The sequence below is a fragment of the Chelonia mydas genome, chromosome 9, assembly GCF_015237465.2.
Source record: "Chelonia mydas isolate rCheMyd1 chromosome 9, rCheMyd1.pri.v2, whole genome shotgun sequence".
Lineage (NCBI taxonomy): Eukaryota > Metazoa > Chordata > Testudines > Cheloniidae > Chelonia > Chelonia mydas.
Window position 1 is genome coordinate 101,400,998 of NC_057855.1, and position 23,409 is coordinate 101,424,406.

General features: G+C 45.5%; 1 protein-coding gene across 4 annotated transcripts in view; it reads left to right on the forward strand.

The window, feature by feature from the left end:
• TAF1 (TATA-box binding protein associated factor 1) overlaps positions 1-23,409 on the forward strand; it is a 140,178-nt gene that overhangs the window by 52,137 nt on the left and 64,632 nt on the right. For all 4 annotated transcript variants that reach the window (XM_037909739.2, XM_037909740.2, XM_037909742.2 and 1 more), the window contains exons 16-19: positions 1,839-2,039; positions 6,339-6,480; positions 19,804-19,934; positions 22,824-22,904. In XM_037909739.2, the coding sequence (XP_037765667.1) occupies positions 1,839-2,039; positions 6,339-6,480; positions 19,804-19,934; positions 22,824-22,904 (555 nt within the window). The remainder of the gene's footprint in view (positions 1-1,838; positions 2,040-6,338; positions 6,481-19,803; positions 19,935-22,823; positions 22,905-23,409) is intronic.

A 23,409-nucleotide genomic window follows, 5' to 3' on the forward strand; every position in this document is an offset into this window, starting at 1 on the left:
AGCCATAATGGTAGAGTGTATAATCTGAAAAAGCAAAGACAGATGAATGGATGGGAATAGTGATCCAGCACATGAGCAGTGATGGCAGGAGTATGATGGGCTATGACTTAATAGTTAAGGGTTTGTTGGGCTCAACTTACATCCCCCGCCCCATCTTCTCCTCCTGGTCACCAAAATCTGTCCTTTCATCACTACCCTGTTGCTCAAACCCTTATTCAGTCCTTGGTCTACACTTGATTACTTAAACCTTCTCCTCTAGTTGGCAGCTGGTATCAAGCAGAGTGCCTCTAGGGTCGGTCCTGGGGCCAGTTTTGTTCAATATCTTCCTTAATGATCTGGAAGATGGAGTGGATTGAACCCTCAGCAAGTTTGCAGATGACACTAAACTGGGAGGAGCGGTAGATACGCTGGAGGGTAGGGATAGGTTACAGAGGGACCTAGACAAATTCGAGGATTGGGCCAAAAGAAATTTGATGAGGTTCAATAAGGACAAGTGCAGTGTCCTGCACTTAGGATGGAAGAATCCCATGCACTGCTACAGACTAGAGACCGAGCAGCTAGGCAGCAGTTCTGCAGAAAAGGACCTAGGGGTTACAGTGGACGAGAAGCTGGATATGAGTCAACAGTGTGCCCTTTTTGCCAAGAAAGCTAACAGCATTTTGGGCTGTATAAGTAGGAGCAATGCCAGAAGATCGAGGGATGTGATCGTTCCCCTCTGTTTGGCATTGGTGAGGCCTCATCTGGAGTACTGTGTCCAGTTTTGGGCCCCACGCTGCAGGAAGGATGTGGAAAAATAGGAAAGAGTCCAGCGGAGGGCAACAAAAATGATTAGGGGGCTGGAGCGCATGACTTATGAGGAGAGGCTGAGGGAACTGGGATTATTCAGTCTGCAGAAGAGAAGAATGAGGGGAGATTTGATAGCTGCTTTCAACTACCTGAAAGGGGGTTCCAAAGAGGATGGCTCTAGACTGTTCTCAGTGGTAGCAGATGACAGAACAAGGAGTAATGGTGTCAAGTTGCAGTGGGGGAGGTTTAGGTTGGATATTAGGAAAAACTTTTTCAGTAGGAGGGTGGTGAAGCACTGGAATGTGTTACCTAGGGAGGTGGTGGAATTTCCTTCCTTAGAGGTTTTTAAGGTCAGGCTTGACAAAGCCCTGGCAGGGATGATTTAGTTGGGGATTGGTCCTGCTTTGAGCAGGGGGTTGCACTAGATGGCCTCCTGAGGTCCCTTCCAACCCTGATATTCTATTCTATGATTCTCTCTGGCCCCCCTATCTCTTCAGTCTGCCCTAGACCTATGTTGGTAGCTGTAAAGTGCTATCACTGTGTTTCGTAAGGATGCCTCTGCTAAAGTTACTTCCCTCTCCTGTTGCTCTGCTACTGCATTCAAGTGCCTCATGTTCAAGACTCTGCTTCTCTTTCTGACCATCGTGTTCTGTCCCTTCTTAGTGCTAACTGCTCCCTTCCCCTGCTTCCCAGCTTTGCACCTTTATTTATATTGTCTTGGTGGAATACTCTCGCTTCTGTCCGCCAGGTAAGCTTCCTGTCCTCTTTCAAATCCTACCTTAAAGCCCAGTTTGAAGCATCCTTCATGCTTTGTTTTCCACACCTTCCCTTGCCTTAAATATTGTCCCATGTCTTGTCTCACTTCAGTTAATTAGTCTCTGGGGCAAGAAATGCATCCGGCTCTGTAAACGTGCGTGTTGTGATGTGAATGAATATTTATGATTTCATGATGACTGTGTCACGCTGGGTCTCTTTCAGAGTTCTTGTTGATGTTGCAAAATCTTCAGTGATCGGTGTCTATCTTTCAAATTTTGGTTTGTTTCTCTTGTCAGGCATTTGAAAACAATCTGTTCCGGGCTCCTATTTATCTGCACAAGATGCCAGAAACGGATTTCCTAATTATCCGGACACGACAAGGCTGTTACATTCGGGAGCTGGTTGATATCTTTGTAGTTGGACAGGAGTGCCCCCTCTTTGAAGTTCCTGGTCCCAACTCCAAACGGGCCAATACCCACATCAGAGACTTTCTACAGGTATGTGATAGGCACAGTATGGGGACAATTCCATTAAGAGAATGCTAGAGAGAGTGTATGAGGTAGATCCAGGCCTGTAAGGTCTGTCCTGAGCTGAGGTGTCTATTGCCCCTGCTAGGGTCTTGTCTTTGTTTCAGAGGTAAGAACAATATGGTATAAAACACAGTTTGGTTAAGTAATTTTAATTTACCAATTACCTATACGAGTTTCTCATGATTCTTTGTATCTTAGATAAAGTACAGACTACAGACTTATTATAAACTTTTAAGTTTTTTCATAGCCAAAATAGAATTTGAAAGCAAATAAGAAGTTACAGAAAGCAAAATCAATATGGTTATTTGATAGTGTTCACGTAATTTAAAAGAATGAATTTACATGGGAATGAATTTAACGGGATTATTAAAAAGTAATAAATCAAATCAATGAATCGAAATCTAATCATAACCTTATTACGTAGGTAACTAATTCTAGTTCTGTGCTATTTTGGACAAGGGATTTTGATACCAAGACAGAACTGTGAAGGACTCCTCGTTGTAAATACATAGCTTTATTGATTTGACAAATAAGTTTATGTTCCAGTTAAATTACGGGACTGTCGGTAACTGTTCAACCCAACATCTGTAAAGTTAAATGTTTTAAATTTAAACAATCACTTAATTACTAAAAATAGGAATTTAATTCAAAATCTCTAAGCAATGCTTTTCCAAGTGGATCTCACTGTCCTACCAACTACACAATTGACCACCACCTCCTGTAACTAGAGCACATTCCACCCGCTCAGGCAATCGAGGTGGAGAGTTTCTCAATAATGTCCCGATTGCTGACATTTGTAAACCAGCCATGTGGGCATCAGTGGACGTTTTTAGCCATCGCTATGCCGTTACTCAGGTTGCCCCAAAGATACTCTGCTAGGACACACTGTTCTATCATTTGCAGTAAATACCACTCCAAAGCCCCAGTCTTCCAAGTAGGGGCACTGCTTTCTAGGCACCTACAGTGGAGCACCCATCGGGACATCACTTGAAGAAGAAGAGAGGCCTCACCAGTGCTGAGTAGTACAGAACAGTTACTTCCTGTGTCTTGCATTCAACAATCCTGTTCTGTCCCAGAATGACATTTGCCTCTTTCACAACTGTTTCTGCATCACACTGTTGACTCATTCGATTTGTGATCCACTGTAACCCCTAGATCCTTTTCTGCAGTACTACTGCCTACTCAGTTATTCCCCATTTTGTATTTGTGCATTTGATTTTTCCTTGCAAAGTATAACACTTTGCACTTGTCTGACTGAATTTTGTCTTATTGATTTCAGACTAATTCATCAAGACTGACGATATCTTATGCATCCCAGTTTGTATAAGACATGTTAGGCTATACCAATTTACAAATATTTTGCCAACAGATCTGCATTTAGGGTGATAGTTGTTTAGGACACCTGTTAATTCAGGCTCTAGCCAACAACCCACTTCTCCAAGTGGCTTTCCATGAGGATCTTTCAGTCTACCTTTTGGCCAGTTTTGCATGACTGTTTTTTTGAGTTGCACTTTCTCCTTCAGCATTCTTATCTGTTTGCAGAAATGTCCATTTTGAAGTTCATAATAAAATTAGGATAGTCTTCACATAAGGGCTCTTCGCATTCTTTGATGCTGTACTCTTTTAGTAACTCACTTTGTCTTACTTGCCTGGTTCAACAGCAATAAGCTGTAACAGTTAATGAAGTGAGATAAAACAGCTGTCTGTATCTTATCAGTACCTGGTTGTTCCGATCACTTCAGTGATAAAGTTGGTAGGATCACTTCATATCTTAATTTGACTCTGTGAAACTGCCAATCCATCAATTAGGCCTCTTTGTCACTTGGCCCTTATAAAATTTTGGTTGGATTCACTTTAGGTTTTTATTTCACATTAGTCTCTCAGTGTACAAGTTGACCATGTCATTTTTAGTATAAAACAGATACCTCTGTTATTTTTATAGATTACATTTCTATTTAAAATAGACAGCATGATTCAAAATACTTCTAATACTTGCGAGTTTCCCTTGGCAACAAAAATTTCTTAAATTGCAGGAGTGTGTTGCATAATGTTTTAGATGGCTTTTAATTTTGTATATAACACCTTTTTGGTCTCTTTGCCAGCTAATAAAATTATACACTAAACACAATATCAAACACAATCTACTAATATCCATATTTATATGAACTACTTAGTATACTAATAGAAAGAAATAAAAAGAAAAGATAAACATGTTACTTCATCACAATGCAGCAGTTTGTAGTTAAATTATCTAGCTGCTATTGTTGTTGTTCAATCTAAAATTCCTCTCTGAAACACAGAAATAACTTCTGCTGTTCGACATGACAGGAGTACAGAGGCCTAGTATATCACCTCTGTATATCATATCTGTGAGGTGATGGGGTATTATTATTCCCATTTTATAGATGGGGCACCAAGAAGAAAATAAAAAGTTTCCACCAATTTTGGGTGCCCAATTTGAGATGATTAAGACTAGATTTTTTCAGAGAATTTAACATTATATATCCCTTTATATGTTCAAAGCACAGGTTTGGCTACTTCAGTGCCAGTTGTGAGGGCAGAGCACTTCTGCAAATCAAGCCCCAGATGTTTCAAGTTGGGCACCTAGAAAATGAGAGAAACACAATTAATGACCACTGATGAAAAGTTTTGGTTTAAGTGGCTTGCCTAGCATCTCATAGGAACTCTGTGGCAGAAGCAGGGATAGAATCCAGTTCTCTAGAACAGCATGCAGATGCCTTAAGCAGGAGACTTATTTTCTCCCCCTGTGATTCCCCTGCCTCACTTACTACACACCTTCCAACTTCTGCAACAGATGAGGTAGGGATCCTATAGACAACAGCCTCCTTCACCACCACATAATCCTGATTGATTCTCAGAGCACCATTCATTCTGTGCACTGAATGAAGCAGTGGAGCCATGGATATAATGGTATGTGATCATGTAATTAAAGACTATCATAATGCATATGCGCAAGGGGGCCAAATTAAGGTAGTACAGGCAGCCTTAATTCTGGCACTTCTGAGCTTTTGTATATTTGACTTTGCAATCTTTGAAGTTCTTTTAACACATTTTTTGTGCGTAATTTTCTAGGTTTTAAAAAAGCAAACTGAAAAAATTCCATCATATGGAATCTTTTGATTTCGACATGGTTAATCAACAGGTTTGGAACCTTTTGGTCCACAGAACAGACCGTTGCCACTTGAGCTTATAGAGTAACTGATTGATTGCAGTAGGAGGTTGTGTGTGGTCCAGCCACTAGAGGCAGATGAGACACATACTTTGCCGGTAGGTTTCACAGATATTTGCTGACAGCAGAGGAATGGTGAAACTCAGGAATCTTGGTTCCATTCCTAGTTCTGAAGGGCGGGAGTTCTCACAGACACTTCTTGCTCTTTCCCCTCCAGCCTGTCTCCTTGAGTCTCCCCCTCTTGGCTTTCTGTCAGAGTTTGTCTTTCTCCTCTTCCCTCTTTCTCTCCCTGCCCTTTTGAGGATCCTTGTTCCAGTTTCCTTGTCCAACCATTCCCAGTTTTTCTCCCTTCCCTCTGCAGGCTCTTCATCCAAATCTTTCTTTTGTATCCCCTTCTGGGGCTTCTCTGCATTTCAGCCAGGTTGCTAAGTGCCAACAGGGGGAATATTGAGAGCAGAAAGGTCTCTGAGCTCTCAGTTTCTGTGGCAAGTGCCACAGAAGTTGGGAAGAGCAGGTGCAGGGAAGGTCCTGCTGGAGCATGCTGAATGCAGCCCAAATCTTTGGAGAATTTAGCTGCCAAATTAGCAAGTCTGTATGGAGCATGCATGAACTGAGATTTTTCAAAGGCTTGTAACATTTTTTCCCCAAATTTACATGTTTATTCACAGGACCAGCTAAAGGCATATTCCTCAGACCATGGTGATCTCCTCCTGTCAAAAATCAAGTCCCTGTTCCAAAGTATAGAAACTCTAGAGATTCTAATGAAAATCATAAGAATTTTTTTTTAACTTGGGCAAATCGGATTTTTCATTAATCTTGTTCTTGGAAATGGCTGAACCATTTTGCTTGATATTTTCCAAAAAAATTCAGCTTTAGGCAGACACCTGGCATGGAAAATTTAAGCCTAAATGGTTAGTTTGATAAAGTTATAAGCAACGGAAAGTGGTTCTTCTGTTGGGAAATGTTGGTCGTTCTTAAGTATAGGCAGCACTGTTAGCCCTGCCTATAATAAATTCCATATTCAATGAGTGTTCAGCACACAAAGCATACAGCAATTTTCTTGGCTTGCTTTCTAGGTCTTCATTTATCGCTTGTTCTGGAAGAGCAGAGACCGGCCGCGGAGAATTCGCATGGAGGATATCAAGAAGGCATTTCCTTCACACTCAGAGAGCAGCATTCGAAAGCGGCTAAAGCTATGTGCTGACTTTAAACGCACAGGTAATCCAGAGCCTTCCATGTAGCTTAATCACTCAAAAAGATCACCTTTTCAGTCTGCTGTCCTCTTACCACCTTCAAGAAACAGCTGAACGCTAACCTCTTCCCAAAAGGCCACATCCACCTCTTGTTTATGTACTCTAGCTTGTTTGAATGTGAACAAGTGATGTCCAGCCTCTTCAGCCTGAGACCTCAACGTATTATTTAAAAAAGGTCAAGGGGCCACAGTAGTGCTTCAGCTATTTCTCTAGGCTCAGCAGAGCCAGTTCAGCTCCAAACTTGTGCCTTTGCCTTCCACAGCTTGGCAGGAAAAGGGGCAAGGGAGCAACTAGTTACTCTCCTCCTGCCACTGCAATGCAGCAAGAGGCCTACAGGGGAGCTGCTGAGAAGGGACAGCAACTGCTCTGATGCAAACCATGTGTACTCTGCAGTTGAGGAGGTGGCACTTCTTACCTCCTCCCTGTAGTGATGAGTCTTATTTGAATGCATTGGTTTAAAATCCTAAAGGCCTGGTTCAGCAAACACCTTTCCAATTCACAAATACAAATTTTCTTCTTAAAACAGTTGATCTCGAGGGCCAAAAGTGGCCACTGCTGTTGTAAACCCTTTGGAGTAGGGTTTTATCAGGTTGGCACTGAACTTTCTATACTAACTTGCACACAACCCCCTCATTTTCCTGCTGGCACTGAGAGAAATTTTTACTGAGTGTGGAGGTGCACATTGTGTCTTACAGACAAAGGCAAACTGAATTCTTGCCCCTGCCCTAAGAATTTGACAATCTGATTCAAGCAAATACCATATACAGAATGACAGAAACACAAAGAAGCAAGAAGGAAGTAGTGTAGAGCTGTATATTGGATGGCTGAAGAAAAGTGGATTTATAGGGATGTTGGGGAATGAGAAGAGGGATAAATGCCATTGGGACCAGGGTGGATTTGATTTAAATCATTATTTCAATCACTAGTCAGGAAGACTCTATTTAATCATGGATTTCTACATAAAAGTGCATTCTTGTTGGTTGTTATAAACTTAATACATGTTCCTTACAACTCAGAGATAGAGATGTAGGTTTCATTTTTAGAAGGTACATACTATACATTTTTAAAGTGATTTATTTTGAAAACTTTTCAGATTCGTTTTACAGCTATATCAGAAAATGAATGATTGGTTATTTCATTTACCAAAGGTAATTGAAGCAGATATTTATGAAGTCATTGGGAGGTGAACTATCTCCAATTCAATAGGTTAATTATTAATATTTGGAGGATTTTCTTGCCATGTTGTATTAGGAGGAGAACATCACCAGACAGACATTTAAATTGTTTTATTTAACTAAAACAACGACATTATGTTTTCCGGATTTTTTCTTCAACAGCAAACATATAATATTTTAACAAAATAAACATGAATTTTTGAACTTAGTTAAACATTCAAGTATTTTAAAATCAGGTTTGTTTTTGTTTTTTAACTAAAATAGTTAAATGAAATATTTAAAAAAAAATAAATCGCTTATGTCAGCCAGGTCAACATGAGAAACTTAAAATATTGGCTTCTGCAGCTAACTCTGTCGTCTTCACCTTTATTTTCCTGTTCGTAATCTGGAAAAGAAAACCAAGCTTTCCTGATTTTTCAGGTCCCAAACGATTTCTCAATATGGAATTAATTAGTCCAAAGGAAGAAAATATTCTTTCTACGCCGGCAGAAGAAGCTACTGCTGTTAAAAGTGAGATTATCACTTCAACAGCCTCTGAATCCAAGTGCTTAAGTGACTTCCACCAGTTCACTGGTGTGACTTCCTTTAAAACATCATCAGCAAACATATATTCACCCTTAGCTCTGAAGTTTATTATAGTTGGCATTGTGGAGGGATGATTGCTGGATGTCCGTGTCATAGCCAACTCCTCTTCTTCAGCAGTTAAGGTTTTGAGATCATCTGCTCTGTTGGGTGGACTGTATCCTGGTCTTAATGACTGAACCATGTTAATGAAGTGTGGATTCTCAGTCATTCAGAAAGGAGAGTTTGTTGCATAAACAAACTGGGCAATTTTTTCATCAATTACCTCTTTTTGTAGTCTGCTGGTTCTTATCACAAACTTATCTATGGTTGTTTCTGGATGATAGAGTTTTTTTTTCTTTTTGCTGCAGGTGATATACTGTGGCTATGTGACATACATGGTGTGACTGAAACACTGTCATTGGCAGGTTTCAGAGTAACAGCCGTGTTAGTCTGTATTTGCAAAAAGAAAAGGAGTACTTGTGGCACCTTAGAGACTAACCAATTTATTTGAGCATAAGCTTTCGTGAGCTACAGCTCACTTCGTCGGATGCATACTGTGGAAAGTGTAGAAGATCTTTTTATATACACACAAAGCATGAAAAAATACCTCCTCCCACCCTACGCTACCAGCACTCCCAGCTACCTTTGAGACACGACTGACTTCCTGAGGAAACTACAATCCATCGGTGATCTTCCTGATGACACCATCCTAGCCACTATGGATGTAGAAGCCCTCTACGCCAACATTCCACACAAAGATGGACTACAAGCCGTCAAGAACACTATCCCCGATAATGTCACGGCTAACCAGGTGGCTGAACTTTGTGACTTTGTCCTTACCCATAACTATTTTACATTTGGGGACAATGTATACCTTCAGATCAGCGGCACTGCTATGGGTACCCGCATGGCCCCATGGTATGCCAACATTTTTATGGCTGACTTAGAACAACGCTTCCTCAGCTCTCGTCCCCTAACGCGCCTACTCTACTTGCGCTATATTGATGACATCTTCATCATCTGGACCCATGGAAAAGAAGCCCTTGAGGAATTCCACCATGATTTCAACAATTTCCATCCCACCATCAACCTCAGCCTGGTCCAGTCCACACAAGAGATCCACTTCCTGGACACTACAGTGCTAATAAACGATGGTCACATAAACACCACCCTATACCGGAAACCTACTGACCGCTATTCCTACCTACGTGCCTCCAGCTTTCACCCTGACCACACCACACGATCCATCGTCTACAGCCAAGCTCTGCGATACAACCGCATTTGCTCCAACCCCTCAGACAGAGACAAACACCTACAAGATCTCTATCAAGCATTCTTACAACTACAGTACTCACCTGCGGAAGTGAAGAAACAGATTGATAGAGCCAGAAGAGTTCCCAGCCAGTTCACCTACTACAGGACAGGCCTAACAAAGAAAATAACAGAACACCACTAGCCGTCACCTTCAGCCCCCAACTAAAACCCCTCCAACGCATTAAGGATCTACAACCTATCCTGAAGGATGACCCAACGCTCTCACAAATCTCGGGAGACAGGCCAGTCCTTGCCTACAGACAGCCCCCCAACCTGAAGCAAATACTCACCAGCAACCACATACCACACAACAGAACCACTAACCCAGGAACCTATCCTTGCAACAAAGCCCGTTGCCAACTGTGCCCACATATCTATTCAGGGGACACCATCACAGGGCCTAATAACATCAGCCACACTATCAGAGGCTCATTCACCTGCACATCCACCAATGTGATATATCATAGAATCATAGAATATCAGGGTTGGAAGGGACCCCAGAAGGTCATCTAGTCCAACCCCCTGCTCGAAGCAGGACCAAGTCCCAGTTAAATCATCCCAGCCAGGGCTTTGTCAAGCCTGACCTTAAAAACCTCTAAGGAAGGAGATTCTACCACCTCCCTAGGTAACGCATTCCAGTGTTTCACCACCCTCTTAATGAAAAAGTTTTTCCTAATATCCAATCTAAACCTCCCCCATTGCAACTTGAGACCATTACTCCTCGTTCTGTCATCTGCTACCATTGAGAACAGTCTAGAGCCATCCTCTTTGGAACCCCCTTTCAGGTAGTTGAAAGCAGCTATCAAATCCCCCCTCATTCTTCTCTTCTGCAGACTAAACAATCCCAGCTCCCTCAGCCTCTCCTCATAAGTCATGTGCTCTAGACCCCTAATCATTTTTGTTGCCCTTCGCTGGACTCTCTCCAATTTATCCACATCCTTCTTGTAGTGTGGGGCCCAAAACTGGACACAGTACTCCCAATGAGGCCGCACCAGTGTCGAATAGAGGGGAACGATCACGTCCCTCGATCTGCTCGCTATGCCCCTACTTATACATCCCAAAATGCCATTGGCCTTCTTGGCAACAAGGGCACACTGCTGACTCATATCCAGCTTCTCGTCCACTGTCACCCCTAGGTCCTTTTCCGCAGAACTGCTGCCTAGCCATTCGGTCCCTAGTCTGTAGCGGTGCATTGGATTCTTCCATCCTAAGTGCAGGACCCTGCACTTATCCTTATTGAACCTCATCAGATTTCTTTTGGCCCAAACCTCCAATTTGTCTAGGTCCTTCTGTATCCTATCCCTCCCCTCCAGCGTATCTACCACTCCTCCCAGTTTAGTATCATCCGCAAATTTGCTGAGAGTGCAATCCACACCATCCTCCAGATCATTTATGAAGATATTGAACAAAACCGGCCCCAGGACCGACCCTTGGGGCACTCCACTTGACACCGGCTGCCAACTAGACATGGAGCCATTGATCACTACCCGTTGAGCCCGACAATCTAGCCAGCTTTCTACCCACCTTATAGTGCATTCATCCAGCCCATACTTCCTTAACTTGCTGACAAGAATACTGTGGGAGACCGTGTCAAAAGCTTTGCTAAAGTCAAGAAACAATACATCCACTGCTTTCCCTTCATCCACAGAACCAGTAATCTCATCATAAAAGGCGATTAGATTAGTCAGGCATGACCTTCCCTTGGTGAATCCATGCTGACTGTTCCTGATCACTTTCCTCTCATGTAAGTGCTTCAGGATTGATTCTTTGAGGACCTGCTCCATGATTTTTCCAGGGACTGAGGTGAGGCTGACTGGCCTGTAGTTCCCAGGATCCTCCTTCTTCCCTTTTTTAAAGATTGGCACTACCTTAGCCTTTTTCCAGTCATCCGGGACTTCCCCAGTTCGCCACGAGTTTTCAAAGATAATGGCCAAGGGCTCTGCAATCACAGCAGCCAATTCCTTCAGCACTCTCGGATGCAACTCGTCCGGCCCCATGGACTTGTGCTCGTCCAGCTTTTCTAAATAGTCCCTAACCACCTCTATCTCCACAGAGGGCTGGCCATCTCTTCCCCATTTTGTGATGCCCAGCGCAGCAGTCTGGGAGCTGACCTTGTTAGTGAAAACAGAGGCAAAAAAAGCATTGAGTACATTAGCTTTTTCCACATCCTCTGTCACTAGGTTGCCTCCCTCATTCAGTAAGGGGCCCACACTTTCCTTGGCTTTCTTCTTGTTGCCAACATACCTGAAGAAACCCTTCTTGTTACTCTTGACATCTCTTGCTAGCTGCAGCTCCAGGTGCGATTTGGCCCTCCTGATATCTTTCCTACATGCCCGAGCAATATTTTTATACTCTTCCCTGGTCATATGTCCAACCTTCCACTTCTTGTAAGCTTCTTTTTTATGTTTAAGATCCGCTAGGATTTCACCATTAAGCCAAGCTGGTCGCCTGCCATATTTACTATTCTTTCGACTCATCGGGATGGTTTGTCCCTGTAACCTCAACAGGGATTCCTTGAAATACAGCCAGCTCTCCTGGACTCCCTTCCCCTTCATGTTAGTCCCCCAGGGGATCCTGGCCATCTGTTCCCTGAGGGAGTCGAAGTCTGCTTTCCTGAAGTCCAGGGTCCGTATCCTGCTGCTTACCTTTCTTCCCTGCGTCAGGATCCTGAACTCAACCAACTCATGGTCACTGCCTCCCAGATTCCCATCCACTTTTGCTTCCCCCACTAATTCTACCCGGTTTGTGAGCAGCAGGTCAAGAAAAGCGCCCCCCCTAGTTGGCTCCCCTAGTACTTGCACCAGGAAATTGTCCCCTACGCTTTCCAAAAACTTCCTGGATTGTCTATGCACCGCTGTATTGCTCTCCCAGCAGATATCAGGGAAATTAAAGTCACCCATGAGAATCAAGGCATGCGATCTAGTAGCTTCCTTGAGTTGCCGGAAGAAAGCCTCATCCACCTCATCCCCCTGGTCCGGTGGTCTATAGCAGACTCCCACCACTACATCACTCTTGTTGCACACACTTCTAAACTTAATCCAGAGACACTCAGGTTTTTCCACAGTTTCGTACCGGAGCTCTGAGCAGTCATACTGCTCCCTTACATACAGTGCTACTCCCCCACCTTTTCTGCCCTGCCTGTCCTTCCTGAACAGTTTATAACCATCCATGACTGTACTCCAGTCATGTGAGTTATCCCACCAAGTCTCTGTTATTCCAATCACGTCATAGTTCCTTGACATCACCAGGACCTCCAGTTCTCCCTGCTTGCCATCATGTGCCAGCAATGCCCCTCTGCCATGTACATTGGTCAAACTGGACAGTCTCTATGTAAAAGAATAAATGGACACAAATCAGATGTCAAGAATTCTAACATTCATAAACCAGTCGGAGAACACTTCAGTCTCTCTGGTCACGCGATTACAGACATGAAAGTTGTGATATTACAACAAAAAAACTTCAAATCCAGACTCCAGCGAGAAACTGTTGAATTGGAATTCATTTGCAAATTGTATACAATTAACTTAAGCTTGAATAGAGACTGGGAGTGGCTAAGTCATTATGCAAGGTAACCTATTTCCCCTTGTTTTTTCCTACCCCTCTCTCCCCCCAGACATTCTTGTTAAACCCTGGATTTGTGCTGGAAATGGCCCAACTTGATTATCATACACATTGTAAGGAGAGTGATCACTTTAGATAAGCTATTACCAGCAGGAGAGTGGGGTGGGAGGAGGTATTTTTTCATGCTTTGTGTGTATATAAAAAGATCATCTTCACTTTCCACAGTATGCATCCGATGAAGTGAGCTGTAGCTCACGAAAGCTTATGCTCAAATAAATTGGTTAGTCTCTAAGGTGCCACAAGTACTCCTTTTATCATTGGCAGATAACTCTGAAACTATAGAAAATGATGGTGATCTTGAAGGTGGATAGTCTTCCAAATCCTGTATGCTGAGGATGGATTCTCCTAAAGAAAATAAGTCAATGCAGTTATTTAATTATTATTACCATACTGCTCATTGAGTATTCCTCATTGCATTCACTGACACTCAGTACTACTTTAAAGGTGAAATTGTAAAAGGAAGATCTGCCTATTTCAGCTGATTATTTTTTTATCACAACTGCATCTAAAATGATAGTACTATAGAGTAATAGTCCAGAAGGAGGACAGGCAGTCCTTAAGAAAGAAGTATGAAATAAAAAAAAATTTACCAACCTGAAGATCCTGCATGTTCAGACATGTTCCTTTCATCTTCAATGCAGCTTCCTCCTGAGAAGGAACACTTCTCATGATGTTTCATGTGGGCAACCAGATCTTGCATTTCTTTGTCGCACTGTTTGCATTTTGCATGCATGCCTTTCTTACCCACAGGTAGAGGAACTTCATTAAAATATTCCCAAACTGGGTCTCTTTTACGGCCTGCTGTCATTACAGGTTTTCCCTTCTAGTGAGAGAATGGTATGGTAGATCTCAAATCAGTGAAGGCTACGCTCAGAAAGACCTCAACACTTCTGGAATATGCTGCTCAAACAGTTTCACTTTTGTTTCTACTGCGTGTCCCTCCCTTATCACATTTATCTCCAGACTTCTTCTTGTCCAGATCTATTCTGCCCCCAACAATCTTCTATTCATTGAACTTTTTGAAACTTGGCTCTTTTAGAGAGAGGTAAGGGATTGACACTGTACACAGATTTGCAGAGGGACAATAGGGTTGAGGTCTGTTATTTCTCACATCTATATATTTATTTAAAAACATTCTTGTAGTTAACAAGCATGTTATCTCTGGAGAGACAAATACAGTTTGAGAACTGCAAAACTAAGCATCTCTGATGGTACCTTTTAGACTGAGCACTGAGTCCCATTGGGTAGATAGAAAGATTAACCTAAATAATCTATACTGAAGCCCCTGGAACCCCATAAGATTGCGTTCCTAATCCATGAACTGTTGGAACTCATTTACAAAAATTTTCTTAAACATTACATGAATATATTGTCTCATACTATAGAATTAGAATTCATAATCCCTATTCCATGATGAAATATGTTATAGCTCAAAGATATCTTAATTAAAACTATCTTTAGATAGATTTTTTCCTCAAAAAGCATTTTATCAAAAAAATCCGATTTAAATAAAAAAAAAATTTTTATTAAAAAAAAATCATTGATTTTTATCCACCCTGATTGGGACATCATTGGTATATTAAACACTTTTGAAACTTAAGTGTGAAGAGGCAGGGGAGGACGTGGCACAGTGGTCTGTTAGCTTCAAGGCATTGACCATGATAAACATAATCGAAGCAGAAAATCCGTCTCTAACCCTAATTTGTTTTTAATATCGGGGATTTGTTCAATTAGTTCCCATTACTGGATGTTACACTAGAATCATGGAGATTTGGAATGTAGTGAGAGGATGTAGCCCTCAGGCTCTGGGACCTCTGTCAGCAACACAGTATACACCTCATTGCCACTCACCTTCCAGGGGCCAAGAATGCTGTGGCAGATCGCCTCAGCAGGACCTTCGCATCTCGCCATGAACGGTCCCTCTATCCGGAGGTGGCCAGCTCCAGCTTCCACAAGTGAGGAACTCCCCAGATGGACCTGTTCGCATCCAGGCAGAACAGGAAATGCCACATCTTTTGCTCAATAAGGGGCGTGGACAGGGGATCCCTGTCAAATGCTTTTCTATTCCCATGGTCGGGGCTCTGATGTACACCTTTCCTCTGGTGCTGTTGCTCCCAAGGGTTGTCATGAAGACCAAGCAGGACAGGGTGAGGGAGAGCCTCATAGCGCCGGCTTGTCCGTGCCAGCACTAGTACAGCACACTGCTGGACTTTTCGGTGGCGACTCTGTTCCAGCTGCTGCTCGGCTGGACTTGCTGTCCCAAAATCACGGCAGTCTTTTGCATCCAAATCTGGCAGCGCTGCACCTGACAGCTTGGCTGCTGTGTGGTTGAATGAGCAGGAGCAGCAGTTCTCGGCCGATATCCAGCAGATGCTTTTGGGAAGTAGAAAGCCCTCTACCAGAGCAATCTACCTGGTCAAGTGGAAGCAGTTCAGTTGTTGGACCTTGGATAAAGGCATTCGGCCTGAGCGAGCGTCACTGTAGCTGATTTTAGACTGCATTCCATATCTCAAGCTCCAGGGCTTGTCTCTTTCATCAATCAAGGTCCACTTGGCGGCCATCTTGGCCTTCCATCTGCCGCTCAAGGGCAGATCGGTTTTCGCCCAGGACATGATGGCCAGATTTCTCAAGGTCCTTGAGCTCCTCTACCCGCATGTCAAGGACCCTGTTCCCCCATGGGACTTGAAACTGGTGCTGTCGCGGCTCCTCCTTTTGAGCCTTTGGCTTTCTGTTCTCTCCTTCTGTCCTGGAAGGTTGCGTTCTTGGTTGCGGTGACTTCGGCCCGTTGAGTCTCTGAGTTTCGGGTGCTCACCTCAGAACCGCCTTATATGGTCTCCTGCAAGGACAAGGTCCAACTGAGACCGCACCTGGCTTTCCTGCCCAAGGTGGTCTCTGTTTCATTCAAGCCAGGACATTTACCTACCGGTCTTCTTGGCAAAACCACATAAGTCAGAGGAGGAGCGTAGACTGCATGCCTTGGATGTTAGGAGGCTCTGGGCTTCTACGTCAACAGGACTAAGCCCTTCCATAAGTCAACGCAATTGTTCATCGCTGTGGCTGACAAGATGAAAGGTCACCCTGTATCTGCTCAAAACATTTCTTCTTGGATCACTGCCTGCATTCGCTTCTGCTATGATCAAGCGAAGATGCTGCTCCCGGTGATTGTTGCAGGCCTCTTCAGAAGCGTTTGTGGCCCAGGTGCCTATCCAGGACATCTGCAGGGCAGCCACCTCGTTGTCCACCCATATGTTTACATCCTACTATGCACTGACCTAGCAGGCCTGGGATGATGCTGGGTTTGGTAGGGCACTACTGCAAGCTGCGAGGCTATGAACTCCAAGTCCACCTCTGTAGATACTGCTTGTGAGTCACTAGAATGGAATGACATGAGCAAGCACTCGAAGAAGAAAAAACGGTTACCTACCTTTCGTAACTGTTGTTCTTTGAGATGTGTTGATCATGTCCATTCCATTACCTGCCCTCTTACCCCTCTGTCAGAGTTTCTGGCAAGAAGGAACTGAAAGGGTGTAGGGTCGGCGGCGCCTGATATACTGATGCATGAGCGTGGCACTCAAGGAGGCGCCACAACCAACCCTACGGATACCGCTAAGGCGAAAGTCTCAGACAACTGTGCACGTGGGCGCGTGCACACCTAGAATGGAATGGACATGAGCAACACATCTCGAAGAGCAACAGTTATGAAAGGTAGGTAACCGTTTGTTTGTTTTTTTATGGTCACCTTAGCAGCCATCATCCCGTCATTGGCAAAAGGCATGTGGTTTATGACTCTAGATATGCAGGACAGTTATTTTCGTATAGACAAGACACCTGTCTCACAGATAGTTCCTGAGGATCACAGTAGGCCCTCAGCATTTTCAAGACAGGGTCATGCCATTTGGACTCAGCACTGCTCCGAGGTCTTCACCAAAGTTTTCTTCATCAGGACGGCCTACCTCAGGTGTTATGAATTCCCATATCTTGACGACTGGCTCCTAGCAGCACAATCCAGAGACAAAGCCTGTATCTCAGCCTCCATGTGTCTCAGGCTCCTTTCTTCCCTCAGAGTCAGCATCAGCATAGAAAGATTCCAGACTCTGCAAGAACTGTAGTCAACAGTCCCTCTGTCCCAGCCAGGACTTGTCTGTCCCTCCTGGACCACGTGGCCTTATGCACATATGTTACCGCTTTCATTCGTCTCCACCTTCCCTGTTTCCAGATGTGGCTCCAGGGAGTTTACTCACCCACTTGCCCATGCCGTGGACCTTATGCTGACTTTTTCTCCCAAGATACTCTCCTCCCTCCAGTGGTGGACGGACCTGCAACATATCTGCATGGGGGTTCCCTTTCTTCCCAGACAGGATGATCATCTCTGATGCATCCCTGGTAGGGTGGGGAAGCGCACATGGGACGCCACATGACACAGGGAACATGGACCCCTTGGGAATCTAGGATCCACATCAAATTATGGAACTCTGGGCTGTACGGAGGGCATGCCAAACATTTCTCCCATCCATCTGCTCCCACCATGTTCTTACCAGGTTGGACAACACCAGCACTGTTTATTACATCAATCAACAGGGGACCCCGAAGTCACTTGCTTTGTGTGTGGAGGAGGTCAATCTATGGAACTGATATATTGCCCACAGATCCTGTTGTCTGCAGCCTACCTTCTGGGGACTCAGAACATGATTGCTGACTCACTCGGCAGAAGTTTGGTCACTGATCATGCATGGGAACTTCACGATACCATAGTGAGCGACAATGGGGTATCGTCAGCCAATGGGGGACTCTGATCAGGGACCTCTTTGCCTCCCCTGCCAACAACAAATGCAGCACATACTACTCCAGAGGGGCTATCAGTCTCCACTTCCAGGCCGATGGTCTCATATTCTGCTGGTTGGACCAGATAAACTACGCCTTCCCTGCTCTGCCACTCCTTCCATGAGTACTCCACGAGATCAGGAGGGAGAGAGCAACAGTCATCCTGATCACCCCATTCTGGCCCAGACAGTTCTCGTTCCCCAACCTTCTCCATATGTCAGCCCATCACCCACTTCTTACCCCCACCTTTCCTGAGCTACTAATGCAACACAACAGCAGGATCAGACATCCTGATCCAAGTGCAAAATACCCTCTCAAGCAGCAGGAAGGAGTCTGAGGTGCTGCTACCAGGCCAAGTGGAAACACTTTGCCTCCTGGGCCCAAAAGAAAGCACTTACCCAGAAGAGGTGGAGATTCCCTTCTTTTAGATTACCTCCTGTCCTTGAAAGCATCGGGTCTTGCCCTCAACTCTGTCAAGGTTCACCTGGCAGCAGTTAGCGCTTTCCACACCCCTCCACCCCATTGAAGGACACACTGTATTCATACACCTGTTGACTGCTAGGTTTTGGAAAGGCCTCATCAGAACCTTCCCACCCGTACAATCTGTTGCTCCCCAGTGAGATTTCAACCTAGTTCTATCAATGCTAATTCTTTGAACCGCTGGCTTAGTGTTCTAGCCCCCTCCTTTCCATGAAATTCACCTTCCTTGTGGGTATTGCTTTGGCAAGAAGGGTAGGTGAACTTGGGGCCAGGATGCGGACCTGCATTTCACCATTTCCCATAAGGATAAAGTCCCCCTGTGCCTACATACGAAGTTTCTGCCAAAGGTCATATCCAGTTTCATCTCAACCAATCCATCCACTTACCTGCTTTCTTCCCAAAGCCTCATGCTTCAGAAGAAGAATGTGGACTTCACTCCCTTGACGTCTGCTGGGCCTTGGCCTTCTATCTACAGAGGGTGACACTGATCAAGAAATCCCCTAGATTTGTTTATTACAATAGTTGAAAGAGTCAGGGGACAGGCGATCTCCACACAGAGACTGTAAGTGGATTTAGGGATACATTTACACTGTGCTATCAGTTATCTGGACTGCCTCCACCCCTTAAAGGGAGGGCCCATTCCACAAGAGCCCACAAGCATTCCACAAGCATCAACCACTGCCCCCCTCCACGACATATGCTTCAAGACATATGCAGAGCAGCCACGTGAAGTTCAGTACATACCTTTGCTATGCATTACGTCTTGGTATAGGACTCTGCGATGGATGCCTCATTTGGAACTGCTGTCCTCTGCTCAACCATTCCTTCCTCATCCTTGCACCCTCCTCTGACTTAGGTACTGCTTGTTAATCACGCTCAGTGGAATACAATAGGGACTATTGGTTGAAGGAGAAGAAAAGGAGAAGTTGTTACTTGTCTGTAGCTGAAGGTTCTTCGAGAAGCGTGGTCCCTATCTGTATTCCACTGAGTGTTTATGCAAGTGCACCATGTGTCCAAAACTGGAGATTTTGAAAGTGGTAGTATCCATTGTCCACAAGTGCTCCCTTGGCTTGCCTCATGGCTTCGTCCGAGATGATAAAGGGTAGGGTAGACCAATCACATCTCCAGTTCCTTCTCCACCGTGAATACAAGAGATCCAAAGCAGAGGGGAAGGAGGGCGGGTAGTTAAATACAGATAGGGACCTCACATCTCAAAGAACCTCTAGTTACAGGTAAGTAACCTTTCCTTCTTCTTTGAGGGATGGTCTCTATTTGTTACAAGTAAGTAACCTCCTCATCTCTGCATTTTTCAGGGATGGACTCAAATTGGTGGGTATTAAAGTCAGACTTCAGATTACCAACAGAAGAGGAAATAAGAGCGATGGTGTCCCCAGAGCAGTGCTGTGCCTATTATAGCATGATTGCAGCTGAACAGCGGCTAAAGGTAAATGTCTCTTTCAGGCTAACTGATATATACTGATAAACTACAGGTAACTCTTTCTTTGTGGAGGATGAAGCAAGGTGCATCCTAATGGGGGGACTAAATTTGCCTTAGTTTTGGTAGATTAGCCTCTTGACTCTCGGGCAAACTACTAAACCCTCTTCTGCACTTCCAGATGTCCAGGGAGGGAACTGGATACACCTCTACCCTAATATAGCACGGTTCTTAGGAGACAAAAAATCTCACCGCGTTACAGGTTTGTAGCATTCATGCGAGTTTCATGCACTTGGCAACATTCAGGGCACACCCGAAGTGTTGTATAGGAGCAGTGCACACACGGCTCCTCTCAAGGGCATAAACCTTAGAATCTCGCCCAAATAACAAAAACTGTAAAAAGCCTCCCAAAACTAAGCTCAAAGCCCAAAAACAAAAAATACAATAAATAAAAATTAATAAATAAAAATATTATACAAAACCAATATATTCCTTTTATCTATTAAAATATATAATACACACACACACACAAAAAAAAACCAAACTAACAAACCAGCCCGTCGGCAAACCAGCCTGCTTACTTGCTTAAAGCTTATCCTGTCTTGTATTTAAACCACAACAATAGTTAGACCACGTTATATTGAACTTGCTTTGGCCCCCCCGTTCCTTGTTCCCTGACCGCCCCCTCCAGAGACCCCCGTCCCTAATCACCCCCAGGACCCCACCCCCTACCCAACCCCCCTGCTCCCTGTCCCCTGACTGCTCCGACCCCTATCCACACCCCCTACCCCCGACAGGCACTCACTGGCAGCGGCGGGAAGTGGAGCAACATGGCTCCACTCCGCCACCTCCCAGCCACGGCTCTCCGCTTCCCACCGCCTGTGAGTGCAGGGAGGTTGGGGAAAGGACGCCCCCCGTACTCACCTGCAGTGGAAAGCGGAGCACCGTGGCTGGGAGCTAGCAGAGCGGAGCGGGCTGGGGTGGGGCTGCTCCGCTTCCTGCCACTGGTGAGTGTGGGGAGGTTGGGGAAAAGATGCCCTCCGCACTCACCGGCGGTGGGACGTGGAGCGATGCAGTCCCAGCCCGTGCCGCTTTCCTTGCCCCAGCCCCAGCCGTGTTGCTGGGGGGTGGGGGTGGGGGTGGTGGCTGGGGAAAGGTCCCGCACTCACCAGCGGTGGGAAGTGGAGCGCCGCAGCTGGGAGCTGGTGGGCTGGGGCTGGGCTCCTCCACTTCCGCCGCTGCTGGTGATTGCGGGGGGATCCCTTTCCCCAAGCCCCCTTCTCCAAGCGACATGGGTGGGGCTGGGGCAAGCGAAGCGGAGTGGGCTGCTCCCGGCCCCCCCGCTAATCCCCTGGGCCACTCTGGGACTGCGGGGCCCCCAAAAGTGCCCCCTCACACAGCTCCTGCCTCCCAGACCCCGGGGCGGGGGGGAGGAACGGCATTCTATCGGGTCACGTTATATCGGGGTAGAGGTGTACATGACAAAAGGGAACCATTAGATTCCCACCATCTTGGATGGGTTTCCCCACTCTGTCCCCTTACTGTACTTGGTGAGGAAGTATCTAGTGGAGACATGGCATCCCAGAGGCTGAGAAGGGGTGTGGAGAATGAATTAGTGAGTGGGAGGCCTGGCCAGTGGGCTAGCCTGCATGTGGGGCTGTACCTGTAGTGGGCATGTGGTGCCACTGGACTTGCTTTGAAAACAGTTTATTTTTTTAAGTCAAGATTTCAGAGTTTGTCCAAATTAGGGTTGCCGTACGTCCGGGTTTTCCCAGACATGACCTCTTTTTTTTTTTTTTTTTTTTTTTTTTTGATCCATCCTCTGTCTGGATGGATTTTTCAGATAAGAGGCAATGTCTAGGATTTTTGTGAGCAGAAGTTGCAGCTCAGAAAGAGTTGTCTGTGCCCAGATTGGTCCCTTCTCTGCAGCCACAGCTCCCGGATCCTGCCCACCCAAGCCCCAGCTCCCAGGCCTGGGGAAGGGGAGAGGCCCGAAGGGAGGTGCTGACTGAGGGCTGGCGCTGCATCCTGGGCTGTACTAGCCGCGCTATCACTGTGACAGGGAGTGACTGCCCCCCACCTCAAGAGTGAGGCCGCATGTACCCCTTCCCAGTACACACTCCTGGTATCCCTCCCAGTATACACACACACACACACCCTCCAGTATCCCTCCAAACCCCCACTCCTGGTACACACACTCCCTCAAATACTCCTCCCCTTTGCAAGCTCCCCTCGTCAGACTCCCCACCTGCTACCCCCTCACCCCGGCAGTGTCCTCTTTTAGGGAACCTGAAATATGGTGTCATGAAGCGAGGACTCACCAGCGCTGGTCATCCTGGGAATTAGCTGTTCCAGCCCGGAGCACCTTCTGCAGGCCAGTGTCTCACTTGCCGCTGGCCCCCGTGTCCCTCCTGGACCTTGGTGCCCCTCTACGTCAGGGTTCTGCCCCCAGCAATAACCTACAATCTGGGTCTCCCCACCCAGGGGAACCCCACCGCTCTATCCCCACCTTACCTCAGTGGCTACTGACAGTCACCATCTAGCCCACGTTCACTGGGGCAGACTGTAAATCACTCATCATCGGCAAGGAGGGTTTAGACCAGCTGCCTTTGCCTAACCCTGGGCTGCCCCTCTGAAACCCCAGTACCTGCTTTGGGCCTTCAGCAGGTGACCACCCTGCTACATACGGTAACCCTAGTCCAAATGCTGATACATGTTTCAGCTTTGTTAATCTCCTGGTGGTCTCTCCCCACACTGTATTCTGTATACTATACTTGGTCTGTTCTCTGCTGGAGACTGTCAGTCTCATAGTACTCCGTTTTTTCCTTTTCTCATGGGTCCTTTTTATAATTTGGGAGTTTGATTTATTTATTTATTTTTCCTTCTGTTTCTCTACAGGATGCAGGTTATGGGGAAAAATCGTTCTTTGCCCCAGAGGAGGAGAATGAAGAGGACTTCCAGATGAAGATTGATGATGAGGTACTGTCGAGGCAGAGCAGGGAAAGGGTTAGACATATGATGGTCTGTATTCTAGTCTGGTAGCAAATAAATAAAATCTTTTTTTTTAAACGGAGAGCACATTTTCTTTGGTTGTGGATTGTATAATCGTGATTTCCTCTCCCCCCCTCCCCACACTTTTATTCTGAGGAATCCACCCCTTTCTGCAAAATGGACTCAGTGCAAGGGCTTGCCTGTACAAATACTTAGTTGTGGCAAACTGGGATGTAAGCCTACCCCCGCACTAGCCTATTATGTGCTAAGTGTCCTGGGGCTGAAGGTAAAATCTCTGCCAAAACTACAGCTAATATAACAGCAAAGGATGGCCTGAACACATTACAAGAGTGCTCTGAAGTCCACTAACTAGTTGTAATAGCTAGGACCGTATTATCTGAGACCCCCTATTCACCCAGCTCCCACCAAAGCAACTGTGCTCACTATACAGGAATGCTGCTGGTAGATAGGCCTATGGTCAGACTCTCAGGCA